Genomic DNA, 23,911 nt, shown 5'->3' with positions numbered 1-23,911 from the left:
ATAAAAAAAAACCATGAGCGTTTGTTGTCACTACACTGTCAGTTCAAAATAGTTCAACTTCTGGAACACCGCTGCTCGTCAATGTCACTTGTCCCTCACAGACCAATCAAAATCGAGAAGGGACGGACTTCTGATATTAACTTTGTCAACAACAATGGCGGAGGAGATGCTAATCCTTTCGTTTTTTCAAGGGTACAATTTCCAGGTGTAGAGCTGCTGCTAATGCCAGGACACGATTCCTTCACATTGTTTTTATGTTTCTTTGTAAAATGTATTTAAATAAAAGCAAATACTGAGCATACAGAACAATTGAAAACAGTCGTAAGGGTCTCTACTTAAGGAAGCAGGAGTGCCACCTGACAACTTTCTTAAGCTAGCAACAGTAAGTGCCAGAGAGAAGCGCTCTGAAAATGAGGTTGTGGACGCTGCCAGAGAAAGTGCCATGGACTTCATTCATGGGTTAATTTATTCCTGGCGAGCATTCAGTAACAGTTTGAAGTTCAGAGACATGACTTAGGTCATGTACGTACAAGATTGTATCATCTGCATAAAAATTGACTTTTACCAAAATCGTATTCCTCTAAAATGATTCTGTAGTTTGATCAACACCTTTCTAAAACAGATGCAACTTCATCTGGACATTATGACCTTCATAAAGGAGGGAGCTGCTGTATGAAGCCTCATTCCCATGGGACAAACACTACCAGGGGACGTCGTTTGATTTAGAAATTACCCCCACGTCTCTGTGTTTCATGCGCATTTGCAAACGTAGTCTGTTTTTATTTTATTTGACAAATATCATCCCCTGGATTTGATTTGAATACTCTGCATAACATTCATGTCCAAACTGTAATGTTACGCAACTACATCATAATAGTTAAGGCATAGAAAGTTAGTAAAATGTTGCACTATTGTTATTGGATATTTTTCTCCTGCTCTTTCTGAAAATGGGTCTCTTTGATTTGCAAATTTCCCAAGATGCTGTTAAAAGTTTCACTTATAGTTACCAATGCAGCCCTCAAAATTCTCGCTCTAAATAAAGAGGCTTAAAAAAGGAACAGATAATAAACACCTTGCAAAAAAGAAAACTAAATTATGGTCACCAATCACAAAAATGCCAATTGGATTAAGACCTAACATAACATACGACCTCCACCGTCCACAGGAAATTCCAGTCCCGTGAAAATAGGCTTTAAAATGACATTTTTGTGAGATGGACCTAATAAACCGAGTGTTACTAAAGAGTAAGTCCCACCAAGCACTGGTTTAAACTCTTCAGCTGTAAGGAGGTTTACTAAAGAAATTCTGGACTGTGAAACATGAGAAGAGCAGATCTGAAACGCGTAGTGTGTTCACACATTTTTTTTTAAAGTTATTCCATACATCAGTTAAACTTTGTACCGTGTTTAAACCAAAGATGAAAACCGTGCCTGTGATTGACACTGGTCGGATTCAACTACTAGTGAAATCTCACCATCTTTCCGAATGTGCTGAATAAGCCCTCACGTCCAACACCTTTGTAAGGGAAGGAGTGAATCATTTGGCTCATCGACTATATGGTTTTCACTCTGAATCACGCACAGAGATGGCAACATCCTTTACAGTACACATGCAGTCTCCAAGAAGTTTGTCAGCAAGAATAAAAACAGAATCAACACCTTATCTTCATCATCATCATCACCATCATGTGCCGCTCGGGGATCATGTGGGATCAGAAAGTACAGTCATCAAGCTTTTGTTGATATTTCCCACGAGAACACACAGTTAAGACACTGTTTATGCTGCTGTGACATTCAGGTCATCGGCAGCGTCAAATGCACAAGTGAAAATGAAAAAACAGTTACAAGTGACAATGCACTGAATCACAAACCAAACACTTGAAGAGTTCAGAGTAAATTAAATGATGACTCTTACATTACCGCAACGTGTCTGCTCAAACTTCCACAATATCTACGCATATGTCGAGAGCTAAAGGAAAACAGCTTTAACAGAAAAGTTTGAATTACACAACATAGCTGTGCTACAGCTGGATAATCTTTCAGCTGAATTCCTTTCTGCTGTTGCAGTTTCAGGGTCCTGCTTTCGTTCCTGTTAGCTCACTTACACGTTTACAGTTCAGCCGAAAGGAGATTTCGCTTCTGTAATTAGTTACCACCTGTGCTGCCGAACGGTAATTTCCCAGGAGCGAAAAGACAAAAGATGAACCAAAAATCACAAGACAAAAAAACAGTGTGAGATGAACTGTAATGTGACGTTACTACCACGGTGCAAACATTTACATTTACACACACACACATCTTAGAGTTTGCATGCAATCTCCATTTTAATACCAATGTGCTTATAAAAGTAAATGTGTAAGGTTATGTTAATGTATCACCTGTCACCTGAGGCAGTACTTAACATGTTCTTATTTTAAATACTTATTATTCATTGGTAATTATATATTAATCTGGTATTTTGATGTATTTGCGCTGATCCAACAACTAAATTTCACCTCTGGGATTTAGTTCTTTTAATCTATTTTATTTGATCTCATCCCGTCTGTTATGTGTTATGTCAGCTATGTTTTAATAGCCACCCAGCCTTAGAGCAACACAAAGCAAAAACACAAACAACACAGTCATAAATACAGCCGTGTCAGGCGCCTGTTTGGCTCGGCAGTTGGATCAAGCGTCCCATGTGCAGAGGCTATAGTCCGCGATACGGCCCCCGGGTCGGCCCTTTCATTCAATCGATCAATCAATCAAATTTTATTTGTATAGCACCAAATCAAAACCAAAGTTATCTTGAGACACTTCACAAAAAGAGCAGGTCTAGACCGTACTCTTTTTGTATATTATATAGAGAGAGACCCAACATGAATCCACCATGAGTAATGGATAAAGATATAATCTCTAAGTCACTATCGATCGCTGAATGAGGTAACACTCTTTGCCGCCTGCATCCTTACTCTCTCTTCCCCTGTTAGAACAACTATCCACTGTCCTCTCTCTCTGAATAAAGGCATAAAAAGGCCAAAAAATGTAATAAATAAATATAGCTGTAACCGAATGAAACCACCTTCTTACTTTAATCCTAACTAAAGTGTAACCTTAATAAGTGTTTTAATAAATCTAACAAGACACAACTTTTGACACCTACTTGCCATCCCGACCACCTTCAGATGAGAACAAGACACAGGATGCGTTACTGTACATTTCTGAAAATAATATATAGTATTGGGTAAAACCATTCAGTTTAAATCCCAGCCCCTCAAATGGAGGTTTGTTAAAAATTAAAACATCTCCTCTTTGCAGCAACGACGTTCACAGTGAGGTGTGTGGATTATCTGGGGCAGAAACGTCTCAGAGAAAACACCACTGACGTTTTAGGCTTTCTGTTCACCTCCACTGTACCGAGGTCAAGCTTACAGTCTCTCTTTTGAACATGAAACATGTTCATTACAACTAGTAAGTTAAAAAATATGACTTTGCCACTTAAGATCTTTGAATAAGTGAAGGCTGGTTTTAAGTCTCTGCTGGTTGAGTTGAATCCAGAGGTGATATGAAAAAGAGGCCTTGTTGATAAAAGCAGCAGTCAGATGAGGAGAAAGCAGCAAAGGACTCCTTTTTTTTTGTTCATGTTTCAAATAAATCCTACGTGACACCAAGTTGTTACCTGTTATTTCAGAAACAGGTCTGGAAGAGGTGATGGAACAAAGCGTATGTAACACAGTCAGCCCTTTAACATATAGATTGTTTTTGCCGTACAGTGTGAACATTTGCAGAAAGGCGACCTGTTTGTTGTTTTAGCTCAGGTGTATAACGGCTTACTTTCCAACAAACATATTTTTTCAGGTTGTCAGAGCGTCGTACGGAAAGTGTAACAGCTTTCGTTGCGGTTCCTTGTTGTGTTTTGATTTGCTGGAGACATGGACGATAACTGTCCTCTGTCTCCTCCTTAGGTTATAAATACAGAGTGGATGTCTCGTAGCTTTGATGCGCCCTGTCCTCTGAGGCTGTCGTCAGGTGAGTGTATGCTCGATGTGTACCTTTATTCTAGTATTGAGACTAACATCAGGTGCCATTTGTAAGATGTTAAATAGTTAAGTATCCCTAGGTATTTTAAAATATTTAAGTGTTTAAGTCGTAAAGTAGATTTTTTGCTTTCCAACAACTGCAGTAAAACTTTTCAAAAGATTACTTTATTTTGATTTTATTCTAATGTTCACCTTTAATAGTTTTTTTTTTGAGTTTACAACCTAAATGATGCAGGCTTCTTCACACTTCAGGCAGTCTGTCTGCCATCCTTTGTCTTAAAGGTTGTCTAAACCCATATTTCCTGTGGAATAGAAAGTCGCTCCCTCGAAGAAACCCGAGAAAAGGAAGACAGAGACGAGCAGGCGGTTCTGCACGGAGGAGACACGGTAAGCACAAATCTCAGAGTTTTACCCCAAAATGTCAAATCTAATTGGGATCATTACAGAGCGACAGAAGGGAAAAGATTTTGTGTTTGATTACAATATGTGTTCAGTATCTTATGAATAATGTCTGTGCAGTCGTTGGATTTCCATATATTTGAAATGACAACGTGCAACAGTAGCGTCATGCACGAGAGCTTTCAGAGTTCAAACAGTGGGCCTACGTTTGTCTGGCTGAAGGAAACCTTAGATTCACTTTGAGATTATTTTTTAGATTTACATTTTTTCAACTTTGATCTTTATCTTCTTTCTTTTTTTGGACAAACTCTCTCTCACACTTTTCCTCAAAATGATCACGTTAAGCTCTTCTGAAATAAACACTTGTAATAGACTGAGTAACATGCACAGTAGAGTGCAATGAAAAATTAAAGCTGCAATTTTCTCTTATTGATCTTTTAAGGATCTCTCGAGTATACGTGAAACACTCAGACGGCTGCTGTGGTCACATTTGTCAAATTGTAGTAAATACAGGAAACAGTAAAAAAGACGTCACTTCTTCAGATTACATGAAAACACTCAGCAGAAGAGGTTTTCTGTCCGGGTTTGGTTTAGAAAATACTTAACAACAAAATAATATTGTTTTTAATATGATCTTTATATAGCAGGATGTGCTTTTTGTGTAAATAGTTGCAAACCAAAACGAAATGTAAGCAGTGACATGTGAGGATCATGGTAACGGTTCTTCTTCTGCTGCGCAAAATCTGCCTCAACTTAAACTTTAAAAAGGCAAAAACATAATTAATAAATGTTTATTTACTTCAATGTAAATGTAATGTAACTTGTCTCTGAACTATTGCATCTACAAATACACTAAATTGTCGTAACTAGCTCACCACAAGTCTTTAAGCTGTTCGGTTGATTTGATAAAAAAAACTTTGGTACACTCAACATGTATTTTACATTTTTTATGCACTGTTGGAAAGAGGCAGTGATTGAAGGTGTTAATAAAAACAGTTAGGCATAACGTGGGTTTTCCCTGTGTTTAACACCTCATGAAACCTCTCTAAAAGCTGCAGCCATCTTCGCAGCAGAAATCAGGAAATGGGTCTGCAGAGGTGAAGAGCGGTGGTTCACGATGTTCTGATGTTCTCGCGAAAACATCCCAAGAGAACACTGAAAACATTTCCTATAACAGTTTTGATTTCTCTTTTTTTGTTTTGTTATATGACTAGTTCACTATCATCCAGTTCTCTTGTTTGAAACCAAAATTAAACATAAGCTGTGTCTCAGCAACAAGAAACAGGAAGATAAAATGGCAAATTCAAAATCAAGAAGAAGTACGCAAGGCCTGATCCAAATACAGTCTGTGCATCAAAATGAAGGGGGAAAAGAGTAAACTGAGTTATCAGATTTTAGTGCCATTTGGAGCCAAAAACTAATTTATATCTGATGCAAATCCATCCTAAAGCATGTTTTATCAGGTTACACGTGGACGATGTGATGTAATATATGTATGGATATTTTAAGACAAGATAAGATATACTTTGTCCATCTGCAGTTACAGACTAGAATTCCACAAAAGTCACAGTTCCAGCACTAACAGCTGTCTGCACCAGACGGAAGCAATGTTACTGACATAGATAATTCAGCACAAATCTCCGTCCACATATGCAGATGGCACAAACATGCACGCACACTATGTCACATATTGCACTTTCCATTTTCTGCATCTCTACAACGGTGTTAAAACAAACGTTTCGCCACAACAGCTTCATGACTCCAGTGATGGAGGCTGACATGTCTCCACAACTGTTGAACTGGTTGTAATTAAATTTGCCAATTTTAATCTTGCATCATTTTCTGGTAAATATTATAATTTTTAATCAGTCACATCAGCCTCAGATGTATTTTTGACTAATGTTAGCATGCTAACACCCTAAACTAAGAAAGTAAATATGATAAACAAAGATCACATTGACAGCTTCCACCACTTGAAGCAGTTTGTCTTCTTTAATGCAGCTAGTTGCATAATTGTTGCAGTTTCTTTGGTTGTATCCACACAGTTAAATGCAGTTATTGTACGTTGCCTCTGATAAAAGCTCAGCTAAATCGTTTTAATGTAAAATATTCTAACAAGTTTATGTAATTCAATAGTTCATATTTAGGTAGAAACTGTCACTTCAAGCTAATACAGGTATCCTTTAAATACCTGAGTAATTTAGGTTTTCTTCCTAATGACAGATTGCTGTAAATCCTGGATTATTTCCATTAAGCAATCCTGCTCTTGTCTCAAAATAATATTACCAGAGACAATGAAGGATCTCTAAATTACTAAGTTGAGAGAGTCATTGCTTTAATCGCTTTGCCATAATCCCTCCAAATAATAAAGCCTCACCACGATAGAAAGATACAAATCAGCTGTGTGGAAGAAGAATCTATTTCTTATGAATGGAGCAGGAGCATCCACTGCCTCAAGAAATTGTAATAGATGTTTGAGTTTAGGACCTTTTGTCCACATAACTTTTCCTTCAGGCTCTTGTGAATGGTCGGACTTAAAGCAGGGAGGGGAAAGGGTTTTTTTGTGTGAAACTGAATAATACTGAAAATCACAGTGAAATTCTATAGAAACAGCAAAAGATAATCTGCTGAAGTTTTTCTTTAGAGATAGAGTTGAGTCACAGCTGTGGGTGTCATTGGGTGCCATTACCTTAGGATCCCAGCATTAAACAAATAGCCATTTGTAAGTTGAAAGACTCATTGCTGAAATCGCTTTTGAAGCCACTATAGAACGATATAAATCGGCTGAGTGGTAGAGAAAAGGGGAAAACTGTCTCTTGTTATTAGAACAGGAGCATCCTCAGCCTCACGATATTGTCATAGATGGTTGTGTTGAACCTTGTTGTTGGGCTCTTCTGAATGGTCGGACTTAATGGTTGGATTGTCTCGTCAGGCTGCAATCAGACACCCACGTCTAATCTCTGTAGAGCGTGATGCAACTCTTGCATTGTTTACATGTCTTAAACTTACTTATGAAAGCCCCTCTATTCTGCTTTAAAGGTGTGTGGGGGGGAGGGGGATTTCATACGCTGTTGGAAGATCTCTCTTCTCATGAAGCCTCTGACGCCTTTAAAGTTCACCAAATATTGGTTTGGTTTGACTCATAAACAGTGTCTATTTTTATGCTCTGTCTAGTTTAAATAGAAATTTCCATTGTTACTTGGGTTGTTGAACATCTTGTTCAAAACATTAAGATAATACACTTCCGAAAAATAAATTTTTCTGACCTTGAAAACAGACGTTTACTCGGCTCACATTGTTATAATATCTCTGCTGTTCGAGGTGTTTGAAAGCTCCCCTGTGAGAAATGTGTTGTTCTAAGGACGTTCTGAGAATGTTACGTGCGATGTTCCGGTAATACGTTTTTATTTGGTTCCCAGAATGTTCAGGCCAAACTAACATCCTGAAAAGATCCTCAGGATGTTGCAGTAAGCATGTCCTACCTTTGTTTTTATGTAACATTGAGCAAATGTTTTATAAAAGGCGTTCTGACGTCCCAGGCCTCGATGACATCCTGAAAAGATCTTCAGAGTGTTGCAGTTAAAACGTTTTGTCTTAATTAAAGTTTTAACGTTACAAGAACTTTATTTGAAATGATAAACATCCTTAAAACGTTCTTTGAATATTAGATTAAAACGTTTTCTTTCCAACGTAATTAGAACTTGTAGGTAATGTTAGGCGATGTTATGGGAACATTCCCTGCTAGCTGGGTCAGGAGAAGACTTCTAACTGGACCCTGAGCTGAGATTTTTTTTTGCGTCAAACTGACGGAATAATCTGAAACTCAAAGTGAAATTATCTAGAACCAGTAAAAGATAATCTGCTTAAGTTTTTCTTTAGAGATAGAGTTGAGTCACAGCTGTGGGTGTCATTGATTTGTCACCTCCATTCATTCAAGAGCCCAGCATAATTATCTGTTTCTCCAGAGGTAATGAACATATACATTTACATATACCTGAAGGTTTAAGTTATCTCTGTCTATTGATGACTGATAGATAACTGATCTCTTCTAATCTTACAGAAATCTAAAGGTGATATGACGATAATATTCTGTGTAGGCCGTCAGCTTCCTGTTCCTGCTGTCAGGGAGGGCTGAGCGATGAAACCCACTCTGACAGACGTGACGCACAGAAACCTTTAATCCCAACATCAGGAGATCATCTAAAGATAAAGTTTGATTTCATTTATGATTACATAAAAGTCACCAAAAGTTTTGACCTTAGATTTCTATACTGTTAATAATCGGCTGCATTGGTTTTACAAACTACATCATCAGGTGCTTTCCAGGGACAGAATGAGAAAGCCACCGTCTCTATTTCCTGTTGAATCTTTTCGCTTTTTATTAATTTTATTGTGTCTTTCGAAGGGATTCATTTCCTTTTTGAGAAGTGGAATTTGTCATTTTGATTCACTGTAGGTCTTTAACATTCAATTCTAATTCACCAACAGAAATAAGAATGATCAAATACAAACACAGACACAAACAAGAGGATTTATGTCATTTAATCAAAGAAATCTTGAAAGAAGTCAGAACACACATTGCACAAAGAAATACAATACAAACAAATAAGAGCTACCTCGTGGACAGGCCAGCGTAGAGGACAAAGATGGGTTTGATCTGAGTGTTAGTGTCAGACTGATCTAATATGAACTGGAGAGCAGTGATTGGTCACCAGATCTGAGGAGTCAGGAGATGGAATAAGGACTGCTGCATTGGTATCTATGTTTCAAACATGTTCGTAACTAAAAAAGAACAACAATAAAAGTATGAACTGCAAACTTGTACAACAAGTTCAACTGCAAAATTCACCACCAAGTGGGCTCTGGTTTAGCTCAGCGGTTAAATCGTACACCCCAGGCTCAATGCGGTGACCCCGGGCTCCGCTCCCACCCTCAGCCCTCTGCCGCATGTCTTCCCCACTTTCTCTTCCCCTGTTTCCGACACGATCGACTTTCCTCCTCTAAAGAAAAGTCCTAAAAAAGAATCTAAAAAAAATGCACCAAAAAATAAAACAGTACATGTTTGGAAAGGTGTATGAGTATTATTTATTGGATATTGTGGGAAGGGATATTTACAAGCAGCTGAAGCTGATTCCTACAGTGAAAGAATTTAAGATAGGAAGCAAATAAATGCATAAACAACAGCGTTTAAATCTATAACAGGCAGGGATGAGTTTAATATATAGATATAGACATATCTTTACATATTTTAAAAAGTAAACCTTTCATCGCCAAAGATAACATTCAGATTAGCCATATTCAAATGTCCTTCTTCGCACGCACACAAGCCCACATGATTTTTTGTTAAGCAGCCTGCAGCGCTGCACTTTCAGGCTGTAAATAACGCATACATAGAAAGTTAAAGATACAACTAAAGCACATAGAAACATTTATGAAAAAAACTTTGTTAAAATACAGAAAATGTGATGTAGTTTATTTTTATCTGAAAACAAGACTGTACCACAAATTCATTAGAAAGTATCAGTGTGATTGGGAAGTGTGATTGTAGATATGGGAGTGTGTGAGTAATACACGCACGGTGATCGTAGTACCAGAATGAGGCATCTGCAACTTTCCACACTGTTATGTGGCTGATTATGATATCCAAACAGGAAATACTTCTTCAACCCTATTTGTGGCCGACAGATGTTGACTCAAAAAAACCAAGTGAATATCAGCCTTATATTGAATCACTCTGAGTGGTTCGTGTGACTAAAGCTCTCCTCACTCCGACCTGCATGCACTCTGAAGGTCTTCTTCTGGGGACATGAAGTCTCAAAGGAAAGCCAGAATGTGAGAGGAGTGTGACAACCACAAACATGTTGCGTGCTCTCACTTTTCTACTGAATTCCTGTCTGTGGGTGTGCATTTGCATAGAACATATTGTGTTTGGTGTGTTGTGTAGATGCACGCTTCCCTACAGCCTTAAAGAGATCTCTGATGTGGCAGTGAGATAGCTGTGAGAGGGGCCCACTCTCGTGCTTTACATCACAGCTTATTACATGATGGCAGTCATCATTGTGTGCAGCACGGAGAGCTATGGTGGCGTGTAAATGGAAGATAAAGCAATGACAGATCTTCATCATGTCTTGGAAATTTAAATGTAAAAACAATGGTCATAAAAACTGCAAAGGATGATTAAGATTGTAATAACCTGATAGCCCGGCTCTGTCAAATGTAATTCACAAAAATAAGAATTTGTGGTTGTAGTGCGAGTTATATGCTGGATCACTTCATACTTCCCTGAATTAATTCAATTCAATTCAATTGTATTTGTATACTTTAGATACAAAAAACCCAAATAAATTAAATGTGAAATAAGCTACCATTAGCTACCGTTAGCTTGTCTGCTATCGCAGACGATTTGACGAAATAAACAAATGAATCCAGACAAACTAACAGCCAAAAAGCACAAGAGACAAGCAAAGTTTTAAGTCTGCTTTTAAAAGAGCACTTTGTTACAAAGAACGGCACCATGGTGACTAAATGCACCTTCCCCCGACTTCCCCTGTTTTGATCTGGTTGAATTGATCCAACCTGCAAACATCACTGTGGCAACAAGAAATGTGTTTACCAAGAAATGCTTCAAAACTAAAACCAGAAGCTCTTGCACACATGGCCCATCTGTATTGTTACAGCTCCAGAAAAAATTAGGAAACAATGTTGTTCCAACATGAACATGAACTAGCTCTGTAAAACATCTTTTGGTTTTCTTCACCAGTCGTCATTTTCTGCAAGTAAAAGACCTTAATGAGAATATTTGATTTGGACGTTGGAGAAATGTTGAATATGATAAAAAAAAAGTCAATTTAAAGCTACAGCAGGTAAGATGGAGAAGAGAGCTGACTTTGCTTCAAAATTTTAAAGATCACAACCTCCAGGTCCCTCCCCCTCTCTCTCCGCAGCGCTCAGTCCTGCCTCCAAAGCCCTCCCCGCAGAGGTGGCTGTCATGCGCACGCAGGCTAGTAACCACGGCAACTGAAGGAGCCAGATATACAATATGGCAGACACACCAGTAAAACGTGAAATGAAAACAACCGCAGCCGTTGTATTACACCACCAACACTATCAAAGCAGATACACATCAAACCAAAGGAAATTTTGGCTGTAAACGATAATCTACAGATAATTCTATTTAGCAAAACCAGCAGCACTCAGTTTGCTAACAGAGACTGTGGAAAACACAGAGCCGACTAAGCAGTAACACTGACGTTGAGAACATTTAGCCGTGAGAGCACAGGCACACACAACTATCAGGAGAAAGTCTGACACGGTCACACTGCCTGGGCACTTCAGAGATATTTTCAGACACTCCGACATTAAACAACGCTGAGCAGCAGCCGCACTGAGAACAATGCAGAGACAGTGTTTGAAGACAGTTACAGTAGAAATGAAGCTGGGGTAATTACCTGTCGAGCAGAACTGTCTAACTCAGCATCGCTTTTTAATCCTTTCAGGTCCCGTAGCTCTCTCCACCTCGGACATGCCGCTCCAATGTTTACTCTCGTTTCATTTCAGTCTCGGTCCAACTCTTTCTTTTTAGCTTGCTTCTCCTCTTTTCTCTTCTTCAGTTTAACGGTCTTTGTACTGTAAGCCGTAGTTGGCAATAGAGGGATGGTCAGTTTGTTCTTTCCCGGTGGTTGTTTTTAAGCCTTTGTAGACACAAACCGGCTGACGCTGCGCACACTGAACAAATTGAGCTCGACCGTGTGAGCATGCGCGGAGGAGTGGTGCTGCGCAGCGTGTGATTGACAGCAGCCTGAGAGACTGCTCGGCTCTGATTGGTTGTTGTGTTTCGGGAGCGTTAGGTTCTAACAAATGCCATTAGGAGCAGTAGAACATGATTTTATTTTACAGATTATCTCTCTCGTGTACTACTGCATGTTTAAATTTGAGCAAATGTGACAAAAAGTTAGTTTTAATAATGTTACCTACGACAGCTTTAACTCAAACACAAACCTATAAATTAAAGAACCAGAGAAAAACATATTTTTGCAGTGGTCTTAATATTCTTGGGAGCTGTATTAGCATTGTGTTCTAGCATCTTCACTTTGGTTAGTTTAACGTTAGATTACCTTATTTCCGCCCTTTGTTATATTTGGTTGCGGTTGTGACCAGGCATCCATCCTGACACACATTTTACAAACACCACAGATAAGTGACTTAAAGCAACTATGCAGCGTTGTTACTACATGTTCATTTGACTGATGGCTGCGAGAACAAAGCTTTGTAATAACCCTTTATTCTACACCGTGGGACTATAAACCAGAGGCGTCTGCAAAGACTCTAGGGCGTCTTTTGAAAACAAGCTGGTTATCTTAAGTCGTCGATTAACGGTTACGTGCAAAACCATCATCAGGGATACGTCTCTCTGTCACGGTCGTGTACATGAGCTTCTTTCCTCGCAGTCACTAGAGACAAAGAAAAAGGCTTCCTGCTGATGAAAACATTTCTCTGGAGTCCTGATAGTGGTCAGAAACAAACACTGATATCCGAGGCTGTGGATTAGGATTTTAAATTAATCATAGAAGCTATAAAATATATTCAATTCAATCTAACATTTACCATTATGCCTGCATTATAAGAATTATGGCTGATATGTTTTGCTGATAATAGAAGTTAAGATAAGTCAATATCTTATTATGTTAATAGTATAATTTAGAATTTTTAACTTGTACTGGAGAAAGTGTGCATTTACAGTGTACTATTGCTGCTATTATTCTAGTAAAGGACCTTAAGACTTCATTCATGTCAGTCAGAAGAGTCCAGACAACAATCCTGTCTTAGTGAGCTTATCAACGGACACTGGAGAAGTTGTTTCTGTTTCCCACAACGAACATATTTCTGCACTGAATACAACCGAACGTACATCAAGCTGTTCTTGAAGAAGAGCTGCAGAGCTACAAAGTATATGTGGGAGCTCCGTGCTCTGTCTGAAGCATCACTTTAAAAGTCTGACGGCTTTGTGTTTGAGCGTCGTTGAGTGCAGTTCAATTCAGGGAACGACACCATCCAGGCATCTCTGACAAACAAGAGTCGGTCCCAGTGGTTACAGGTGACATCCCACGGAGCTGCACCAAAAGTGGAGCAGCTTCATCTCCCACTCGGCTGTGGTGATGCTATCTGTGTGTGTGTGTGTGTGTGTGTGTGTGTGTGTGTGTGTGTGCACCTGCAGCACACACTCTCTGTCTGAAGGTATAAAGGAAAACGTTTTGTACCACTGAAGACTTTAATGTGCTCACGCTGGATGCTGATTGGCTGGAGGTTGTGCTTTATTTTCAGATAAACAGTGTTGATGTTGTAACCGACAAACATGGATATACTTCAGATGTTGCCAGTCAACCAGCACTAAGCCATCTTTACCGTCCCTGAAACAAGTTAACATTTCAACAGTATTGCTGTTAATGCTATTTTCCTGTCATTTCAACATGCAAATGATTAGTTTAGGTTATTTGAGAACACAGATAGTGCACATTAGTAAAAACAGACAGTTGAAAAAAAGGCTGAAGTAGCCCAAAGGTGCTTTTTCATCAGAAGTCCTTTGTCCCAATGTGTTCCATAAATACATGAAAGCAAAACAAAGCAGGTTTTAGGAGCACAGATTCAGTGTTTTGAGAGAATGCCCGTAGGCGTGCAGGAACAGGATAAGCGGAATAGATTTCAGGAGCGCAAATGAAGTGTCGAAATTAGGTAATGCAAGAAAAGCAAGAATCACACAAGTTGTTGTGCACAAAAACACAAATCATGCACAAGAATTACTCATTTGTTCTTCTGGCTCTGAAGTAGAAAGTAAATAGAGATGATTGACGGAAGATAAACGCAGACAGGTAAAAGATACATACAAGTTCATGTAATGGAATATATCTAAATATCTAAACCTCTTATCCTGTGCAGGCTCATGGGTCGATCCCAGCTGGGCGAGAGGCGGGCTATAATTGTTACATGCAACAGTACAAATCATTGTATTACCTGTAATTCTTCTGAAGTATGGCTCACGAAAAAATATACCAACTTACTAGAAACCAAAAAACATCCTCTCCTTAAATTCTTTACATCAACAGATCATGAAAGATTGAAACAAAAAGTATTTGGTTAGAAAGTAAACATTACGGAGAGCTATACGACCTGATGATTCAGTTTCTGTCTGTGTTTTAGTCTGAGAAAGAGAGCGACACATCATAAAAACCTTCCATGTTAGCCTGTGTGGGAGTTTGGTATTTACATTTATGATTCTTTTTCCTATTCACCTGTCACTGAAACAACCTGGCTATGAGCCTCCTGCATGTAACGTCCAAAACAAAGCAGGTCAAGTTACGTTCAGTAACTATTGTGCTGTTCTCTGGAACAAACTGCCTCCTGACCTGAGATCTGTGGAAACTTTTTTAACTTTATGAGTGTGTGTGTTTGTATGGTGTGGATTCCCTTGTGTGCGTCTGGTGTAAACATGTGTGTTTGCTCTTATAGGGATAGGTCAGGGAGCATAAGGCCTATACTTTGAGTTTATGTGGGTTAGTACAAGGTCATTTTCTTAATGCATTTTGAATTTTATATTGGTGTTTCTGGATTCATTTGTTTATGTGTATTTTATTCATGTGTGTGTTTGTTTGTCTTGTCATCTGTAAAGCACGCTGAGTTTACGTCTGTATGAAAGGTGCTATACAAATAAAATTGAATTGAACTGAACTGAAACAGAAAAGGACAATAATATCGAGCTTTACATGAGTTTAAAGGTTCAACCTCTTCTAGAAGGTCCCAGATGATCCCTCCTGTGAGGATGTTTTCATGCTCTTTGCTTCAGTCGATCAAACTGTAGCTGCTTCTTTACAGTTGCTTTGTTCTGACGCGTCCTCGTTAGAAAACGTGGGATGCTGGACAGAGACCAGTTTGACTGTTTGATCATTTATTTCTAGAAAAGCAGAGCAGACAGTCTGGAACAGAATCTGCTTATCAGCGTCTTGCAACACTTGAGTAAACCCTTAAACATGACTGCAGTCTGTAAGTTCACAGTCATTTCTGTATCGGTCTGGAACTATTTAAAGGTCTTGTTTGAGTCAGATGATCATGTTTGGTGGCTGTGAGGTGCAAAACAAATAAACACAAGAAAAAACACTTCAAACAACAAAAAGCAAAACATGATATTTAGGGAGAGTTTTTGTATTTCGCGTTCTGAATCAGATCTTTGAAGCAGTAAGCTTTTGGATTTGTGAGTGTACACATGGAGTGTTTTTTCTTCTTACAGTAACAGCTAATTTAAACCTTACAGTCTCAGCAGTGAAGCGTAAATTTGTCTCCTGTCTCTGCAGAGATGCCCGGGACGTCCAGTGAGAGTGCGAGATGTGGACAGCATCAAAGTCAAACACAACGTGACAAAATGAAAAAGTTGGAGGAGCCGCGGCCTCGTCCTTCTCATCCCCCTCCCTTTCCTCCCCCTTCACCTCCTCCTCAGACACCACCTGCTTCAGGAAGTCAGGTATTTGTTCTTACAAATCCTGTGACTGCAAATGTAATCCTCCGTTTGTTTCTTATTTTATCGTCATAATTTAGCAACTTACGGTGGTTGTTGTTAAAGTGATAACCTCGAAGATTTTCATGTACATAAATGTTCATTCAACCATCGATTATCTATACCGCTTATCCTGTTCAGGGTCGCGGTCCCAGATGTCATTGGGCGAAGTACACCCTGGACTGGTCGCCAGTCAATCACAGGGCTGACACATAGAGGCGCTCACACCCACACTTATGGGCAATTTAGAGTCACCAATTAACCTTACAAGCATGTCTTTGGACTGTGGGAGGAAGCCAGAGACCCCAGAGGGAACCCACGCATGCACGAGGAGAACATGCAAACTCCATACAGAAAGGCCCACCTTGCCCGAACCGGGGTTTGAACCGGTGACCTTCTAGCTGTGAGGCAACAACGCTAACCACTGCTTTATTTATTTAGACTCTGTTCCTGCTTTTTTTCTGTTAACGTGCAGCTCTGCTATTAATACTTTCTTCTTCCTGTAATACCTCCATACTGACACTGCTAATTATGTTTGCTTGTATCCAACAGCAGTTCTTTTTTATTCTCTCGTAACTTTTAGTAACATCTTATCAAACTTTCTTCATATACTAAATTGAAGAGTGAGCCTTATGTGGCTGCACAATGTGGTGCAGTGGTTAGCGCTGTAGCCTCACAGCTAGGAGGTTCCTGGTTTGAATCCTGGTTCAGACGTAGCGGGCCTTTCTGTGTGGAGTTTGCATGTTCTCCCCGTGCATGCGTGGGTCCCCTCCGGATACTCTGGCTTCCTCCCACAGTCCAAAGACATGCTGGGTGACTCTAAAATGCCCGTAGGTGTGAGTGTGAGCATGAAAGGTTGTCTGTCTCTGTGTGTCAGCCCTGTGAGTGACTGGCGATCAGTCCAGGTGTAACCCCGCCTCTCCCTCAATGACAGCTGGGATGGGCTAAAGCTCCTCGGTGACCCTGAACAGGATGCGGTATATATAATGGGTGGATGGAGTGAGCCTTATCTGGAACTTTTATATACAGAAATGTTCCTGCATGAGGCCCAGTGACTTAATTTTACTTTTTAATAGTTGCTGTTGTTTTTTCCTGGCAGCGTTGCAGCAGTATGGAAAGCATCAAGCAGAAGCAGCAGAGACCGTCGGTGCTGCGTCAACTTTCCCAAACAGCTTCCAGACGACATCACGGTACGCAGACACTTTAGTCACACACCATTAATGTCCTTCTACTTGACAATCATCTTACGTGTCGGTGCATGTGTCAGCACTGGTACTTTTGTTGCATGTTTACAAGAAATCAAAGGTTACTTTTCCTTTTTCAGTGCGTCCGGAGAACAGTGCAGCCATCTCCATTTGCAAAGAAGAGGTGGATGCAGGCCGTGTCTCTCAGTCCTCCTCACCTCACATGGGCTCCTCTCCCGGGCAGAGCCATCACTTCTTCTCCTCGAGGAGAGATGGACCGAAGCAGAGCTCCATTGAGGCCAGGCTTCATGACGGGTGAGAATGATGCAAGTGGCTCTTGGCGAGATCGTTTGATGTCTCATTAATGGGTTGGCCAGGACTCTGCTGCAATAATAGCTGTAGAATATCAGCATATTGGAAGTAAAGTTAACTTAGTTGGCGAGGTTAAATGAGTGCAGGAAGTTGGAAAAAGTGCTGGAGTGTGGGGACAGGGGAGCTACTGTGAGCCTGTTGGTCCTTGCATAACTCTGTGGAAGCTCTGGCTCATTAAAAAGTCCAACAGTTTCTGCAAAACACTATTTTCTAGCAGAGTGCCATGGCCTAATTTATAACACTTAGTTTGTGAATTTGTCTGAGGACAATACCTGGTTAAATAATAACTAATATTGCCTTCTTTAAGCTTTTATTTGTTACTCTTCCTATTTCAATTTTCTCTTCCCTCCAGCATCCCTGAGGCTACCAGTGCTCTGTTTGTGAGCGGTTTCTGCCGCTGGCCTGGCTGTAATGCAGTGACTGAAGATTTCCATAGTTTCTTAAAGTAAGTAGACTCTTTAACAAAACATTTACTGAATCACTCTTCATTGAAGTTGGCCTCCAAAGCTCATGGTTGCTCCTGAAGTTACTGTCCAGAAACAGAAGTGCTTCAGCTGAGGAGCTCCGAGCTTCTATTAACCTCGTCCTGTTTGTCTTCTAGGCATCTCCGCTCTGAACACAGTCATGGTGACAGAAGCATCGCTCAGTGGAAAGTCCAGCAGGATATGGTTCAGTGCATGGAGAGTCAGGTGGGAACTAGAGAAAGGTCTACAGCTGCACCAGATATGATCCTGGGAAAATAATGTTTAAAAATAAGGTGTAAGCTATCTCTGCTACATTAGATCCTGGTGTTCTTTAACAAAGATGAAACAAAGACAGTTTTGTTAGCATTCATCCTTCAGTAATGCTAACAATTTATGCATGTAAGTGCACGTCCAACACCTTACAGGAGGTGATTCATCCTGTACAATAATACATTGTTCATCTGGGTGCTTCCATGTGGAGGTTTTCCGGGCATGTCCAACTGGGAGGAAACCCCGGGGTAGACCCAAAGCTCAGGAGGAGCTGGGGAGTGTTGCTAGGGAGAGGAACATCGGGGGTAACTTGAGCCCTTTCCCCACTGGTCAAAAAACCTGCAAACACCTGTCTTTTTGCTTAATGGGAAAGGCTACAATTAGCATCAGGTAATTATCGTCACGGCTCCGATCGGCATTGATAGGAACACAAAACCCGTGTTGACACGTTAATCTCCGCCCCCTTTCCAGTGCGATGCTCTGCTCGTAACTGTCGGTAACTTCTGCGACTCCTCGTCATCTCTCGAATATCGCTCCAAATTTATCTGTGCCGAGTTTCATAAACGGACTGAATGAGTAATAGATACAATAAAGACCTAACCACCGTAATTCACTGTTTACTAACCCTGTCTCCGGCGAGTTTGTGACGTCAGACGGTGACACAGCAGAAAAGAGACCAACAGGAGTATACTTCACTGGCAATGGGAAAAGAGACAATCGGCATTAATTAGCGGGTCTTCACATGTTTGAAAAACCTGTGTCAACGCGCTAATTTTGGGAAAGGGGTATTGCATAGACTGCTGCCACCACAACCCGACCCTGGATAAGTGGAAGAAAATGGATGGATGGATGATCTGAGGCCTGTTCAGTGGAAACAAACTTTCATTAATGACCCACAAATTCTCTGAGGGTCCGTTCATGAAATTAAAGCACAATTTGATGTAAATTAAATCGTGCACGTTTTTCTCTTTTCAGCTCATCCTTGAAAAACAAAAGCTGATTGCGATGCAGCTTCACCTGCACCTCTCTGAAAACAAATACACTGATCTGGTGGGTTACCTCTCTTTGATATCAAACTGTCTTTTAGCGTAATTTGCTTAAATGATAGATTAATGTAGTGTATCTTACTGTAGAGTTAAAAGAAGACTTGAATATTTAGCCATTTTTTTGTGTGTGAATGAAACTGTCCCTGTTTTGTCATTGCCTGCAGAAGGCTGCCTCTGAGTGGCCGTACAGCCTTCCTCTGTACCTGCCCCAGCCTGCGGTGACAGATGGAGAAGCAGTGCAACAATGGGCCATTAAACATCTGGAGGAGTTGTCCCTGCACGGAAACAGAGCTGCTGGTTCTGCCCACTTCCTGCCCGGTAACACATATTCTGTGAAGCTTTGTTTATGATACAATAGTAGAACAAGAAAAGTAAATGTTACATGATCTCCAAATAGTTGAAAAGGTTTATTCCACCGAAACACAACTCGAGCACTACTTCTACTTCACTACTTCTACTTATTATATGGATGAAAAATGTAAGTGCTGTTTTCTGAAATGTAGTTTTTTCCCTTCAGAGCCACCGTAGAAATACTTCTTATCTGTTCTCACATGTTCTCACAATCTGCGCTGTGCATGAGAATTTGTCGCTTTTAACTTTCTCACCAATGCAGCGTGGTATTTGCTCCCAGGCAGCTTATTAACCACATAAACCTGATTGTATGTAAATGATTACATGAACTGAAAATTGTTCATATTATTGTCGCTGTTGCTGCAGATTTGGTTCCCAGTATCGAATGTTACAAATACAACAACATCAGGCCTCCGTACACCTACGCCTACCTGATAAGATGGGTGAGTTTCTCTCAGAGACTAGTTGTTGTTTACTATAGAGTACGCTCAAGGCGAGAGTTGTGAAGTCTTCATGATAAATATTTAAATGTATAAAGGTGCATGGCTGCATTCATCTGTGAAAGATTCAAATTAAATGAGGTTATTCCAGAGCAGAATTGATTTGGATTAAAGGTCAATAGAAGTCCAGAGGATGTTTTATTATGATGTAAATGTATCTGAAATGTTGCTTTATCGTAATCAAGTCCAGTTTGTGTCTCATTTGTGTTGCATCAGTCATTATGGTACAAACTAAGCAAATTAAGTCAAGTCAAGCACATTTAAGAACCACAGCAGCTGCACAATGCACGAAGGAAAAAGCCTTGTTTTAAAGACCTGCATTTAAAGATATTTTGTTTTACAGTGTATGTCAGTGTTTGTCACAGCTCCTCTCTGTGTGTTTCTCACTGTGTCTGACTGTTCGCAGTCTATCCTGGAGTCTCCAGACAAGCAGCGCACTCTGAATGAGATTTACAACTGGTTCACCACCATGTTCTTCTACTTCAGACACAACACCGCAACCTGGAAGGTCTGAACCACTCTGCTTAGACATTCAATTGATACCTGCTGAAAGGATGTGTGTGTTTCGCTGTTTTAAGCTACATACATCTCTCACATGCACAGATGACACATACATGCATGCACACTGTGTCATATGTTATGTCTTAATGCAAATGTCACTTTTAAAATCATCTACATACACAGTTTTTCCTTAGGTTCCAGTCATATCAGAATGATGACTATTTCCCACACACTATATCCATTAAACGTGTAACTGATGTGTGAGTCCATCCTCTCCATTATTCAAAAAAATGTTCAAGTTCATGGATTTGTGAGGCAGAAGTTGCCGTCAGCAGTGATCTGACAAGGTCGGGGTTAAAACAGCTGAAAGACATGCAGATTTATATTAAATTAGGAAGAAATGTCAATATTACTAACAACGTCACAAATTCTCTTTTTACAGTACAGAACTCCTATATAACTCAAATATTGCAATATGCCTGTCTAGAAAGGAAGAAATGTGCACATCATGCACTTTTAAAATCTGTAGTCTTGTTGCCCTGTGGTTTCAGTAACAACAACAAAAACTTCTAACAGGACACGTTTACCTTCATTTTATTCCTGTGTTACCCAGAATGCAGTGCGGCACAACCTCAGCCTCCACAAGTGTTTTGTTCGAGTGGAGGGAGGGAAGGGAGCCGTGTGGACCGTGGATGAAACCGAGTACCAGAGGAGGAAAGGACAGAAGTATCACAGGTACAAATACATGTGGAAGCTGATCTCTGCTCTCTAGTCCAGATTCAGTTAATTAGTTAGTCACACTAACTATGTGTGTTTTTCAGGGACTGTCCTGTGAAGTGGTTCAAGTCCTACTCCCACTATTGTCCAGAGGACTCCTGAACACCAGCAGAGGGCAGCAATGAGCTGCTGCTTCAGTCTGACATCTGGAGTAGTGTTATAAATCAGAGCTTCTCAACCTTTTGTGGCTCGAGGCCCACTTCTGATTGACATAAAACAAAGAAAGAACACAACATTACCAAATAAAAAAGGGTAAAAAACAAACAAAACTGGGATGTAAATATGTTTTTCTTGGGTGTGCGCCTGGGAAATAAATAGATTAAGTATTTGCTTTCAGTTCAGCGTCACTGCCTCCCGCTTTGAACCCATATCTAATGTCTCTAACCACACACTTTGGAGCTTCTACTGGTGCTGGGTTTTCTCCTAAGTCCCTTTTTCTTTTCCCCTGTGTCAGGAGGAACTTATGTTAGTTAGACTGTATATAGGACAGGTACGTAGCCACGGTCACTTCACCCCTTGGTTTGTGGAATACCGTTTTGAACCTTGAGTTTGACCTTTTTGCTTTTGCAAATGTACTTTTCTTTTACGAGCCAGTTGTGAAGTAGTGGAGAGAGAGGCTAGCAAAGGCTAACATGTAACCAATGCTAGCTTGGTTAGCAAAGTGACTCACTAGCTATGTCTCAATCCGGGTGCTGCATCCTTTGAAAGATGCTGGCCACGAACGACAGATGATACAGATGATTTCCTGTTTGCGTCACCAGCTGTTCCCATCCTGAACCTTGCTTAAACAAACGCCGCTCCTGACGCTAAGCAACACGTGGTTAGCAGGCTAACTAGCTATCATAACTTAGCCTATTATTTTAAAGATAGTTTGTTTCAAGGCCCCTTTCATCATTTTTAACATTTGTATCGCTAGCTCTTTGATTGAGTTGAAACCAAAAACTTTTACATTTAAAGTGTGCTTCCTCGGCTGCTTGAGTTCGCCGTCTTGTTTGAATTGGCGTGCAATGAAACTCGGGATACGTCGGGGCCACGAAGGATGCACCTGATGGATCCTTTGTGGCCCGGAAAAAGGAGGACGCATGTGACCCAAGCGTCCTTCAAATACGTCCTTTGAAGGATGCAGCCCCTGAATTGGGACACAGCTTATAATTCATGGTTATTTTAATATTAATTTAGATGCTAATTTTGGCTAGCAAAAAACAGGCCTCAAACAACATACTTAAATAGGAAACAGACGATTTCTCTATAACTGGCCGAGAATATTTCAGATCTCTGTGGTAGCGACTGGTCAGTCACAGGGTAGCCATGCCTTTAAGCATACATTTCTTTAAACTTTTTTTGACTGTCAATAGGAGCGTAATTAACTAAATGAACATCATGCTGTGTTGAAGAAGACTTGAACTAGAGATTTCGAACATAAACTAGTTTGGAAAATGTTTACTGAGGTAACAAATCAACCTGTGGAGTCGCCCCCTGCTGGCCAATAGAAAAAATGCATCTGCATTCGCTACTCTTTTTAGTCTGGACACAACAGTTAGCTCTAAATATAACTAGCTTTATAAATCACAAATAAACAACATATAGCTGTGATAATGAATATACATCTACCCAGCCATTCTGCCTGGTGTATCAAACTGCATAAGAACTGAACATTGTTGAAATATCTGCTTCTATTCTGTATCGTTTTAAAAGACTTGTGTAACTTAGCTGTCTGTATCTCTTGTTTGATCACATAAAGTTTTTTTACTCATTACTTACGGAAGTTTTTGTGTTGACTGATTTCTAAATCCGACCATGAGTAAATGTGGGTTTTTCGTTGTCTGCCTGAGTTAACCTATTTATGAACTGCCCTCAGTCAGTAGGTCAGAGGTTAGTCATCCCGCATCGTCTCACATCGTTCCTCTGTGCATTGAAAAGAGAACGACACCTTACACTTTTCCTTCTGCTCTCTTCACATCAATGATCTTTACTGTCATAAAAACAATTTCAAATGTGTCATTAAACCTGAAAACTTGTGATTTTCAGCTTTCCACCACAAAGATAATGTATGTAAAGAAAACTCAAAGGCAGCTTTCCCATACATTGTTTCATGACACATTAGTGTCTGACGCTGGCGGCATTAGGTAGGCGGTTTGTTAGACACAACAGATGAATCATACAGTATGCAGTATGTCTTAAATGTATCAGTCAGGTGATGTGTACACATGATTGTGTACATTATTAAATGTATATATTATGATTTTTAAAGAAATGTAAAAAAAAAAAAAAGTACATAAAAATTATACATATATCTATAAATCTATCATTTATAAACATAGACACTGATTTTAATAATATACTCACAGATATAAACATATTAACGAAAATTATGCTAGTTTTCTTTAACAATGTTTAGATTTTTTTCTACATATTTTGATATATACTCGGCTATTGATAAAACTTTATCTTACATAAGTAAGTAAAGTTTATTAAATTTAACTTAAC

The 23,911-nt window shown here is 39.8% G+C and overlaps 1 protein-coding gene across 1 annotated transcript; it reads left to right on the top strand.

The window, feature by feature from the left end:
• Positions 1-4,335: 4,335 nt before the first annotated feature.
• Positions 4,336-23,180, top strand: foxp3b (forkhead box P3b). The gene is made up of 12 exons (XM_069660824.1): positions 4,336-4,405; positions 15,760-15,926; positions 17,059-17,149; positions 17,284-17,458; positions 17,868-17,960; positions 18,117-18,204; positions 19,225-19,299; positions 19,460-19,613; positions 20,013-20,089; positions 20,553-20,654; positions 21,261-21,382; positions 21,469-23,180. The coding sequence occupies exons 2-12, from the start codon at positions 15,762-15,764 to the stop codon at positions 21,524-21,526; spliced, it is 1,200 nt and encodes a 399-aa protein (XP_069516925.1). The 5' UTR covers positions 4,336-4,405; positions 15,760-15,761; the 3' UTR covers positions 21,527-23,180.
• The last annotated feature ends 731 nt before the right edge of the window (positions 23,181-23,911 follow it).

The sequence above is a fragment of the Semicossyphus pulcher genome, unplaced genomic scaffold, assembly GCF_022749685.1.
Source record: "Semicossyphus pulcher isolate SPU_LCO1_2020_fin unplaced genomic scaffold, fSemPul1.0.p SCAF_13, whole genome shotgun sequence".
NCBI classification, from domain to species: domain Eukaryota; kingdom Metazoa; phylum Chordata; class Actinopteri; order Labriformes; family Labridae; genus Semicossyphus; species Semicossyphus pulcher.
Note: the sequence above shows the minus strand (reverse complement) of the source record. Positions and strands in the feature narration are given on the sequence as shown.